The sequence below is a fragment of the Pocillopora verrucosa genome, chromosome 1 (genome assembly GCF_036669915.1).
Source record: "Pocillopora verrucosa isolate sample1 chromosome 1, ASM3666991v2, whole genome shotgun sequence".
Lineage (NCBI taxonomy): Eukaryota > Metazoa > Cnidaria > Anthozoa > Scleractinia > Pocilloporidae > Pocillopora > Pocillopora verrucosa.
In genome coordinates this window covers 8,191,378-8,203,966 of record NC_089312.1, presented here as the reverse complement: position 1 = coordinate 8,203,966, position 12,589 = coordinate 8,191,378, and the positions used below count along the sequence as shown (strand labels likewise).

General features: G+C 38.6%; 2 protein-coding genes across 4 annotated transcripts in view; one reads left to right on the top strand and one right to left on the bottom strand.

The window, feature by feature from the left end:
* LOC131799018 (kinesin-like protein KIF15-B) overlaps nt 1-5,990 on the top strand; it is a 31,505-nt gene extending 25,515 nt beyond the window's left edge. For 2 of the 3 annotated variants that reach the window (XM_059116682.2, XM_059116681.2), the window contains 2 exons: nt 389-3,599; nt 4,171-5,990. In XM_059116682.2, coding sequence (XP_058972665.2) covers nt 389-3,599; nt 4,171-4,729 — 3,770 coding nt within the window. In that variant the 3' untranslated portion in view covers nt 4,730-5,990. The remainder of the gene's footprint in view (nt 1-388; nt 3,600-4,170) is intronic. The other variant, XM_059116680.2, reaches the window with a different exon arrangement.
* A 799-nt stretch (nt 5,991-6,789) lies between these two features.
* LOC131799082 (uncharacterized) lies at nt 6,790-11,797 on the bottom strand. Its single transcript, XM_059116754.2, has 7 exons — nt 11,652-11,797; nt 10,781-10,870; nt 9,922-10,054; nt 9,324-9,708; nt 8,503-8,711; nt 7,756-8,157; nt 6,790-7,067 (listed from the first exon to the last, which is right to left on the bottom strand). The coding sequence occupies exons 2-7, from the start codon at nt 10,826-10,828 to the stop codon at nt 6,790-6,792; spliced, it is 1,455 nt and encodes a 484-aa protein (XP_058972737.2). The 5' UTR covers nt 10,829-10,870; nt 11,652-11,797.
* Between the last annotated feature and the right edge of the window lie 792 nt (nt 11,798-12,589).

Genomic DNA, 12,589 nt, shown 5'->3' with positions numbered 1-12,589 from the left:
GCCTAGCCAATCCCCATCGACGTGACAGTTTTACTATTTCCCTTCTTTTTCGATCGTTTGGTGAACTATTTATAAAAATATGAGCTAAAAGAAGAAATTTTCCCAGTCAAACAAGGATTTTTTTATCATTGGTGACAATCAGAGCTGAATCTGCGCGTAAATCGCGCTTTGTGATACGCGACATTCGGTAAGAGCAGAGCCAGCATGGAGGCATCCATGACAATATTTTTGGCACAATTGAGGAAAATTTTCATTTATAAAGTTGCCTCTTTGGATCTAAAAACACGGCAAATAGAAAAGTTTAAAATGTATAGTTTAAGGGCAGAGACAAAATCAATGATTTCTTAGGCACACTTCTCCTTTGACGTAGCTGTATTTCATCCTTAAGGAATCAGCGGTATGACAGCCGAATGTTCAAGTCAGTCTAGCGATGACTTTGTTCCCTCTCCACCCCTGTCAGGAACACAAAGCGGAGAAGGACGACTGACATCTGTCGACGAAGGAGTGGTACTTGAAAGTTTGAGTGACAGCGCTAACAGCCGCGAGAAATTATCGGTGCATTTGGAAAACACAATGGAGGAACTCGAAGCCGAAAATGGGCGTTTGTACGAAAAAAACGAAGAACTACGAAAAAGGTATGAACAGGCTGAAGGCGAAAAGAGTAAATTGACTTTGAAGATTTTGGAATACGAGGAAAAGCTTCAAAGAAGTGAAAAGAAACTAAAACATTTGACGCCATCGGAAGCCAATGCTGAAAAGGACTTAAGGAATAAGATTGAAGAGAAAGATTTTGAAACAAACGAATTATTGATTCGCGTTGATGAGCTAGAGGATCAACTTCAGTTTAGAGAACAAAGGATAGAATTTCTACGAGGGAAAGAGTCGAAGCTTCGGGGACAGCTTTCTGAGGAGAGAAAACGCTCTGACAATGCAGAGGAACGAAGTGCAAAACTGCAACTCAAAATACGACAACTTGAGGATAAATGTGAACAGTGCGAGCTCAAACTAGCTTCGTTCACGGGATCAGATCTACTTGAGATTAACAGAATAACAAAGCAATTAGAAAACTCGATTGCAGAGAACAAAACGCTCAGTCTGAGAGTTTTCCAACTGGAAGCCAGATTAAATGAATCCGGTGGCGTCTTAAGTCCACGAAGTAGTGACGAGAATGAGAATGACGATGATCAGAGGAAAATCCTTGAGAAGAAAATAATTGAATTGGAGGTTAAAGTGAAAGAACAGCAGGTTAAAATTCTGAGTGTGAAGGAATATGAGCGAAGGCTTCGTGCTGAACTATGTAAGGAAATGACGAAGAAGCTTACAAAGGCTCAAACGCGTAGTCGTGAACTTGGCGAAAAAATCTTTGAACTAGAGACAAAGCTTAGACAAGCAGAACAGCAGTACTCGACTGTTAAAGACATGGATATGAATGTTCGAAGTGCCATGCGCGGTGACATTAAAATTTTAACGGAAAAGTTGGTAGATGCTGAAGCTCGCAATAAGGACGCGGAGGAACGCCTCCGCCTCTCACAGCGTGAAGTGCTTATAACGAAGCAAAGCGAGCTGGATTTGCGTGAAAAAACTCAAATGTTGGAAGTAGAAAACAGCAAATTTCAAGAAAAATTTCTTTCTCGGAAAGACGAAAAAACGGCTCGGAGTTCAACCGGAAGAACTGCAGATAGACTAGAAAAGTTACGAAAAGAGAATTCAAATCTTTCATTAGAACTAAAATCTTTCAGAGAAAACACATTAAAATTGGAAAGGGACCTACTTGAAAGGGACCAGGAAATTTTGAATTTGCGAAATGAATCTGTGGATCTTTCAAGCGAGGTATGCAAGTTAAGAACTGAACTTGACGACAGTGAGAGAGATAAAGCTCAACAGGAAAGAAGTCTCTGCAGATACGCGGAATCAGTGGAAAAGTTACTTACAAAAGTGTCTGTACTTCAACAGGAAGTGGAGAGACTTCGGGCCAGCGAAACGGCATCAACAAACGAAAACGAGCACCCTGCGGAAGTAGACTCTAAAAGCGATACCACAGCGTCAACCCTAGTAATTGGTGAAGAGCAACCCGAGACTTTTTTCCAACCCCTAAAAGCTAAAGTAGAACGCAATGAGATTTCTGAAACAACACAGGTGGGCGTAGAAAATCTTCAAAGAGAGAAAACCGAGCGGCAAACCATAATCGATGACCTTCAACATGAAAACTCGAAGATGGCCAAAGAGAATGAAAGGCTCATCCAAGAAATAAAAACTCTTGAGGCCAACTTGTCAATTGTCGAGAAAACGTTTCGAATTTGTCGTTCAGATAACGAATGCCTGCTGCATGAAATGAATCTGAAATCAGCTGAAGCGACTACCTTAAGGACTTACGCCGCATTTTGCAGCGAAAAAGCCAAGGAAATGCGATCGGAGATAGCCACTCATAAACAAAACGAAACCGCCTTAGAGAAGAGATTAACAGACTTGGAGAGAGAATCAGCTTTCATGCGCGATGAGGTAGGCCATGGAATATTAGATTTTACAGAGCTCAAGGAAAAGAAAGATTCCCTGGAGAAAAGGATCCTCGAGGCAAGTCGCACAGTGGAACACCTTAAACAGGAAGTTGTTGGCCTCATAAATGGTATGTTGACCTTGCAGAGAGATTTAAACATTCCTATTGATAAGATTATCGGTTACCTTGGATTGGATGAGGAAACTGTTCAGCGCTATAGACTGAGGCCAACATCTACTGATTCGAATGACACTCAAACGGAAGAATCGAGTAGCGAAATTGGAAGTGATGTCAGCGAACAATTTACATTGAAGTCTCTTTTTACTTTTCGCCTTCTTCCGGATAAGGAGGGCTTTCTAAATCCCTCGGATGTAAGCATAATGAGGGAGAACAAGACTGAAATCTTACGCGTACACGAGGATTTGAAAGCCAAAGTTCACGCGGTAAGGGACTCGCTAGGCAGAAAGTACGAGGGAACGAACTCTACCACTGATGGAAAACTTGATATCGAGCGCAGTAATGAAGTAAAAAGTCGACTACTTAGTGATTCTATATCAGAAAATCCCAACAATAATACTACGCTTCCGCGACTTAGCCGGGCAGAACGTGTTAAGTTGTCCAGTTTACTCTCTCGATTGAAGGAGGAACTAGTGCGCGAAAGAAATTCAAATAATGAAGGTCGAGTTGGTGCTGATGATGACGACATTTGTCTTCTGTATGACAATTTGGAGAGCAAGCTCTCTCGGCTATCATGTGAGCTTGCTTCAAGGGAAGATGAGATAACTCAACTTTTGACTGAAAAGTCAGACCTTCAAAATGAGCTGGAAGATTGCGAAAAGGGCCTCTCTGTCTGTCACCATTGTGCTTTGAAAGTGCCAACTGAACTAGACGACAAAAGAAAGCAGCTGAAAGGCAAACTCCTATCCCAGATGCAGGATACTTCTCGCCTAGAGGGAGAGATATTCGAGTTCATAGAATACAGACAGAAACTAGAAAAAGAACTGGACAACATCAAAGGGAAGATAACTGATGTGGAAGACGAGCTAGACATAAGAAAGATATTAATTGAGAGATGTATCAGCTTCAGACCATCAGTGGACGAAATGTAAGTATTTTCGATATTTCTGTGTCTTCCCTCCATACTTGAGAAGCGCGCGATGCAGCAGCTTTTCTCTGATACAGAAAAAACTGAGTTTGTGTCTTGCGATTGAACGTCCGTAACTGTTACCGAACGGCACAATATCCTTGAATATTCTGAGTTTTCCTTTGCAACTATAAATTTCGTAAGCTTCCGAGATACATGGACTCACAGTTGCTACGCGGTACTGTTATAAAATACATCATTATTATTTTCATTAGGTATACTTTGGAGTTCACTTCCTCAACTTATTTGCTATCTATAGGTGGAGTTTTGTCTTTTGTCTTCATTCGAGTCTAAGTGTGCTTAATAGAACCCTGCCTCTGGAGCTCTGGGCGGCAGAGCAGTCCACTCTCTATAACTCGAATCCTCAATATTTCTAACAGCGCACTATCGCAAACCAAAATCCATTTGCGTCTTAGATTTACCAGTCGTTTCCTCGCACCTCCTATAACTCGAACCCTCTCCAATTGCCCTTGAAGTTTTCATTTTTGGAAGTCTACTGGTTGGTGTTGCAAAGTTTTTCTTTTATATTTAGGGACGTTACAAACAGCGACTCGTCCAAGGAAGAAATAGAAGATCTTACACTAAGTCCATCTGGAAAGAAGAGAAAGTCCCAAAAACACGTGACTTTTGAAAACGTAGACGGTGAATCAGAAGAAAATTCTTGCGGTAAAAGAAGGCGAGAGAAGCCTCATTTGTTGTTCGATCAGGATAACGAAGAGTCAAATGACAGAAATGCAGAATGGCGGACAGCTGACTTGGATTCCAACGACTTGGACCTTTGTGAATTATTAGCCTCCATCCCGAGGGACATCCCGAAGAAACAACCTACTGAGGAGGAACTGGAGATCACTGAAATCGCAAATAGGCTTTCAGGCTATGATAACATGTCGTTCGACGAGAAATTCCAGTTCGTTTCATCTCAAAGAAAGAAGAGTGATGCAGACTCTACTGTTTCTACTAATGCCGACGATTCTTCCTTCAACAAAGTTGGTTCTGTCGGCACAGATACCGTCGATAAGGTGGGTGTTGACTATAGTGATGATGAACACGTCACCTGTCAAGTGTGTGGACTGTTTAAGAAACGCAGCTAAACGAAAACAGTCAACAAATTGCTTCACATACAAAGAGCTGCATCATACTTTTTAAGCGTATGTACTGTTTGCGCATGGACCAGTTTAGAACATGGTGAACGTTACTGCTGAAAAAAGAGCGCTATTTAATGAAACAAAAGTATTACTATAATAATTATCTTTCATTTAAACGGACTCTATTCGTATTATTATGCAATAGCAACCATGTTGTTTTTTTTTGGCGGGAAATGGGCGAAGTCCCCAAGTACACCGAGATTCAAATCAAGTTCTGGAGGTAACCCCTAGAAAACTGTTGATATGAACATTAACGTTAAATAGGCCATTTCCGAATTACCTCTGGCCTCTTCTACAAAGCGAGTCCTGCTGCCCATTCCTAAATATGATTAAAAGCTTTCATTTACATGCAAGTTAGATTCATTTTCAAAGGAACGGGTGAGCACCAGGCCTCGTTTTGAAAAGGAGGCCAAAGTTAATTCGGAAAAGGCCTAGTAATGAGTGGTCTTTAAAACTTGTCCTTCAATAATATGCGAACTGTGTCGGAGACTCAAAATCAAACTCGAGCGCCGATTTTGTTTATACTAACTTCAGTCTCTATCCTAACAGACCTCATGTTCAGAAACAAACTAAATGCATCAAAATCTTCCAATCACAATACAGCCCTTTTTCACACATGTTAGACAATGTGCTGGTCTCTCAGGAGGTTTGGCAATTTATTAACGGCAGAGGCAACTAAATGTTCTTTTTTCATAGTTCGCATGTTATTTAAGAGTGCTGTAAATTTCCCAGTGTCTTGGCCTTTTTTTGGCGCACGTCCCGATAACAACCTCCTCCTGCCTTCTTTCAGAAGTCAGTATCAAAATTAGCGGCCAAGGCTTACAGAAGTTTATTTGAAACGTGCGTTATAATACAACGAAGTATGTTACTCATAGCCAGGTGCGTTCTTATTATTAAGGACGATTATCACCGATATAAAATTCCCAACAAATAAATGTAATTTTTTCATAATTTATCAAACAAACATATTTAAAGAAAAGAAATATTTTAATATTAGGCCAGCATATGATACAATGTTAGGTTGTAAATTTACTGAAGAAGACTTTTGCAGTTTTTATTCTAACCAAACATTTTAAGTTTAAATAGTTAAAGAAAGAAGATTATATATCGTTGCGAATTATAAGTTATATAAGTTGAGAAAGTGCTGACTTGGTGAAGCAGCTTATACCAGACAACTCAATCTAAGCAACCCGAAATACAATTTAACGTGGAGTTTCCTAAATCGTTTCATTGGTTTCTTAACTCTAAAAGTAAGGTAACACAAACCTTGTCCAAGGAGACGCGATGGCCCAGTGGTAGCCCCGCGGAAGTCCGCATCGAAATGTCCTAGTAAGCCATTTCCGAATTACTTTTTTCCTCTTTTTCAAAATAGGCCTGGTGCTCAACCATTCGTATGAAAATGAGTTTAATTTGTAAATGAATGAAAACTTAAAATCATATGAAAGGATGAGCACCAGGACTCGCTTTGAAAATGAGGTCAATGGTAATTCGGAAATGGCTTATTAGGGTCACGCATTTTGTTGCTGAGAAAATTAACGTCGTATCCAGGAGGATTAACAGCCTCCAGAAAAAACTATGGGGGAAGGGGAGAGGTTTAGGTGAAAGATTGCTTTGGAATAGAATCCCATCCAATGGGTGAGGGTACTACTTCTTATCGTTTGCTGCTATATACCCTGGAATACTCTGGCAGCCTGAGCCACTCAGCCTATTTGAAAGACGAGTATATCGTAGCCGGCCGTGGATTATTTCTAGGATACAATTGTGAAAGAAAAAGACTTCTTCGGTTAATGGTGGAGCTCTCGTATAATTCTGATTTCTCATTGCTGCAGATCATCCTGAACGTAAAGGAATTGAACAAACGATAAAAACACGAGTCAAAATACATAAGCCTACAACTGGTAAACTGCAATGAGCAATTCATCAGCCAGGAAGCAGCGACAGTTTATTTGTGATAACTGTATCTAGAACAGAAAACGTCTGTCGAAACAACACGATATGAAGAGATCTTACGACACTCTTTCGCAGTACTGAAAGCCTCTACTGTAGATCAGACTCGCGGGATTTTTGTGCTGATTTGCGTCGTTAAGCTCGCAGATATTTTGCTTACTTGATGACGAGTCGTTTTGTTTATAGTTGTATGATGCACATGTTGAGCCATAAATCAAGCAGTCCATTGCACAATCCAGCTCACTCAGCACCCATCGTATGGACAAGCGGTGTCCTACGAGCTGGCGGTTGTATCTTCTCTCTCGACAACGAAATTCGGCGTTTTTGAATAAGCCACCTAAGGAAATAAAATAAAATTAGGGGATGAAAAGTTTGGTCCATAAAGAGAAATTAACACCCTTAACACCCTAACATCAGTATGCATCTCCATACTGTTCTCTACACAAATCGTAAGGTGCTGACAAGGAGAATTTGTTAAACAATTAAGAACTTTTTAATAGTTGATGATCATTTCCTTTATTCTTGTGACCTCAATGTTTGATTTAGGGGTGATCTTGTAAGGAGAATTTAAATGCTTGTCACTTGTAGGGGTAAAAGGGTTAAGGGCAAAAGTTACCCACGACTGGATTTGGTTTCCTTTCTTCCGCTCTGGAATACATCCCAAGCCGATAATAATCTTCATCGGTTTACTTCTGATACAACAGCAACAGCAACAGCACATTCGTGTGGCTAATATCCGCAAAGCTGATTTTTCAATATAGGAACTTAGATGCCATGGAGCCGCGAAAATCAGGAAGCAAGTTACTATTACCTCCTTTTCAGAGCTTTTGCGCCTTATTTGCGGACAACTCCTATGAAGTCAATCACGCAGGTTGTGAATCTGAAGACATAACTCGCCCAAAAAATAAAACACATCCAACAAAATGCAAGGTAACCACAGCCAACCATTGATTGGTAACAAAAGAAGGCAAGAAAATTAATGATATTAGGGCAGTTTTTTTGTAGTTTTGTTTCATAGGACCCACCTCTATATCTCTTACAGATAAAGCGACATTTCTTGCTGCAGTTGGACAGATGCCACAAACCATCCGAGCCTCGGTATGCGCACAAATCAGTGACATTTTCCAGGTCGTAGCTGAGTTTTGAGAAGTTCCAAAAGTTGCCATCTACCCAAGACGGTGTTAAGCCTACACGACCAGTCTGCAGTCCAATGTACATACAACTTGGTACATTTCCAGTCTGCAGCAGCACATCCTCCAAGAAATTGTCTTCCTCTAAGCTCCCAATGCTGACTAGATTTCCTCCTTTTTTAACACAACTTTCCCTCGCCTCGTACCACGTCTTTTCAGAGTTAGGTGGGATGTAGTAGCAAAATTGTAAGTTAGCAATCCAACGGCCGTAGCACCCTCTGTTCGAGAGAAATAATCCTAAAAGAAAATTTCAAGACCTCTCTCAAGTATCCGTGACACATCAAATTTTCAACAGAATTTGCAACGTAGGTTTTCATTTATTTCAAGACAATCTTTGATTTAATAAAAATAATCAACAACAATACCAAAATATCATCACATTGATAAGTTACATATTTATTGGACTCGGTTGTGATTCGTTTCTACACTCATGTGGCATAAATTCTTATTTATTAAAAAAGCTTTGACCCAACTTAGCACTGATCTGTTGTATCTTGCAATAAAGTTTCGGAGTTAAATACCAGTTATTTTAAAGAACCAAACTTTGAAACATTTTGCTTGACTCAAGTAAAAGTCTCTTACCTTGTACACCTCGCGATGAATTGAGAACTGTTTCATTATTAACAGCATAATGCCATAAAACCAACCTGGCGAGCAACAAGGACGGATATGATTGGGTACTTGAGTTGCGGAAAGTTGGCACGTTACCGGCTTTCATTGACCAATCACACGTGCAATTTGAGTGAGAACAGGAGACATGAGAAATTGTGAGCTTGGTTACATTGTTCAATCTATTAAAAAGAGACAGAGAACCAGTTTAAGCTTTTTTTTTCCCAGTCATTGAAAAAGATAAACCATTTCCTGCCCAGCAATCCAGTTGACAGTCGTCTATTGCGGCAGCATAGCACTCTTTGCCTAATAAGATTGCGCGATCGACCTTAATCCGTGTGCTCACGTTTCTCCGGAGTTAGAATACCGACTTCTATGCCCTTAAATCAATATACCCCTTCCTCAGGGAAACGTTTCAAAATTTTGCACTCGCATTCGAGAGGGTTTTGATCGAATGGGGCATATTTTCCGTCAAGATCAGAGGAGGAAACCCTTAATGGTGTTTGTAATTTGATACTCCCCGATTAATATTAAACCAAACGAAAATTTGCATCTCCCTCTTTTTATCTGGTCAAACAAATCACCCAGGTTTGCAAATGCTCAGCCACAAAAATAATTTTCCTAGTAATGATCATTATCGCCTTTTAAGCGAAATGTTATGTGCATGAAATAGTATGCAAAAGTTTTAGACTCCAGTAGCGACCACCTTATGTCAAGCCCCGAGGCCTAATACCCTCCTGGTTAATGCTTGACAGACGAAAAATTTCAAGCCAAAAGCAATGAGACTCGCGTACCTTGTGCCATTGATAAAAAGATGTGCTTCACCAGAAGCGTTCCAGGTCAGTGCCAGATGGTGCCACATTCCGTGACGAACACTTGCATTTACGCTTTGCAAACTCCAAGTGATGTTTAATTCCATGCTTTTAATTGTTGCATTTATCTCATTTTCAGGTGTTCGGGCGAGGCTGAGCCCGCAATCACCACTTCCAAATTCGATTAAACCGTGCGAAGTCGAAGACTCTTGGAAAGCTACCCAAAATGCAACGCTAAAACCAGTTTGGTTGCAATATTTCACGTCCACATAACAGGAGTTGTATCTAGCACCAAAGTCAATCCATGTATCTGGACCATATAGATCTAGGCCGATTTGAGGTGAAGACCATGTGATCTCGGCATTACCTGTATTAATCAGAAAACAATGAAGCGATCAGAACTTAACTGACTTCGTGAAGAGAATTTTCATACTAATCATTACTGTCGTATCAGAACAATATTTTTGAAATTGAATCGACTCTTCTGACATTTGTTGGCAAATCTCAAGACTAGCTCATTTTCGCTTCGATTGAAAGAAGTATCAAAGATTCAGTGAGGCAGTAATAAGTTGTTCGTTACCTCTGATATACCCATTCCACCATCCGTTAAAGTACCTGTGATCATACACTTGGTTGTATTTTATTTCGTTTAGTGGCCAGTAGTGATCAGATCCCGAGTACCATACCTGTGTGGCTGTAAACAAACCTACCACCTTTCAAAAAATAAGAAAAATACAAAAATTCTAAATAGGTCGAAATAGAAGCAGATTAAAACCAATATTCGAAAACAAAATACTAATGAGTGAATCTTTGGTTAAACACAATTTTTATCAGATTCCCATGATGTGTTTGCTTCCAAATGAACTGTAAAATCATGATCGATTGATGCGGAGAGAAACTGACATTAATGAATATCCCCTTTTTTATTTGCTTTGTTTAACAGAGACGGCACTGCACAAATCCTATTCGTAGGAATACTTTGCATACAAAGATTCAACGAAGCTACAGATTAATGATGATCTGTGTGGTTAAGTAAAAAGGATGAAAAATATAATCTCTTACACGAAATGATTAAATTTTTATCGAGTTTCTACAGATTATCTACTATAGTTAAAAATAAAATTGATATACTTCGTTTTGCGTTAAGGAAAGGGTAACTCCCCTTTTTAAAAATAATTCGCAAAAGGAACCCTCTAAAACGAAAAAAGTAATAAATATAAAACTTAAGAAAAAGAACTGGAAGTAAATCATTAATTTTTTAGCATACGATATTCAGATAAAGGTTCACAGTTCACCTGTTTTTTGGTAATTACATTTTAATCATTGTTGTGTTTAGAGATATGCAAAAACAAGTGATGTTTGGATGAGACGGAACTTTGTAGAAGAGAAGAAATCAAAATAACTTAAGGGATTTACATTTTTTCACGCTGTTTACTGACCTGTATAATTATAATTTTCCATAATAACAAAACCGTCATTTTGTTCATTCACATGCGCTGTAGTTATTTCCTCAAAAGTTCCTTTGGATTCTGAACGAAATTTGAAAACGTTTAGTCGCATCTTCGTTCCTATTTAATTAATTTATGAAAAACCTGGAGAGCTGAAAGAAAAAGCAATCAAGTGTGTTTTCGGTTAAAGCGCACAATCCTCTTATCGTTTTACGTTCATTAACTTCAACTATGTTTTCTCTTGTGGTCAAAGGCCAAACCTGTGGTAATTTTTCACAGAATGCCATAAATAGCCAGAAGCAAATGCCAAACAGAAATTAGTATGTGCCACTAGGTGAAATGAGTTTGATTCAGTATTTTGAATCCTTGATGAAACAAATTGAGATACTGTTTCTTAGAAAATATTAGAAAATAATCGTTAAAGACATATTAAAAATGATTTTCTCAACCAATTTTTTTTTTTCATTTCACCTGAAAAAAAAACCACAGGTTAGATTTTGAATTAAGTTGATCTCTTTTCTTCCTTAAGATAGGAAGCTGTTTGTAATTTTTTTATTTATCTTCACTAATAAGGTTGATATTCTAAGTCATACAATTTCCAAGAAGTTGCACAGTATGTTTTTAAGTCTGTAACTTCCATGCGCTATTTTCATATTTCCCAAAATATAAACTGTTCATATTTTCTTGCGCTTTCCGAAATCGAAATCTCCCTTTAAAATAATAGAAAGCACACAAAACACTTATCACGCCTTATAAAATTTACCTTATGCAGTTTAACAAAGTAATCAGCTATTCATCAACGACTGACATTACATTTCACGATAAAGTTACATTGATGGCAAATATTGAAAGCTAGACGTACCTTCCGATTTAGCCTGTCACTTTTACAGTTCGTCAAATAAAACATACACCGGTGTGAAACATTTTCGATGTTCTTTTACAGCTCTAGATCTGCATCATTATAGAAATTTTCTGGTTTGGAGTTCAGGAAAAGCCAAACATAAGTAAAACAGCCGACGTTACACAACTGTGATTAATTTTACGGGGCCTTCGAATGGAAATTTGGAGGAAAAGCAAACAAAAACAATCATAGTAGGGACGGCCGAGCAATGACATTTCAAAGGATGTACAATTTTGGATTCCCTGCAGGATATACCTTTCTTTTTTAATTGTTTGTGGGTTAATTGACGACTGAGGGCCTCCCAAACAGGAAACATCATATCATAGCCAATCAACTGAAAGAAAAGTTTTGACTTAAAACGTTTTTTTTTAATGGAGCAAACTGGATAGAACTACAATTTTTTGTCTTCTGAATATTTTTCACTAAGCCTTTTTTTTTTAATATTCATTTCAAGGTAAATGATCTTCTCCGTGTAGCTGGGATCATTTTAACAGATGTTCGAAACGGGCGGAACGATACACGTTAATTCCTCGCTGCGTCATGCATCATTGGATGAAGAGCAGAACGAAAACGTTAAATTTTACAATTAGAGTTATAATGCAGTTAGATTTAACTCCTGAAAATCTGAGTTTACTATTAAAAAAATCCGTCCAAGTACCATTTATACTTTTCAAAGGTACAACTCTCTACCAAAGCGGTTGAGCTAAATACCAAAAAATAACAGATGAAAATCGAGACCACTTACATTGAGCCAACAAGAAGTTCATACAATATACACTTGTACCTTTTAATTCAAAATTTTCAAATTTCCTATTTAGTCAGCTATTACTACAGCCAAGAAAATGCAAATTAAAATTCGAAAAAAATTGGATTTATTTTTTCATGGCTGGGGGTGTAAT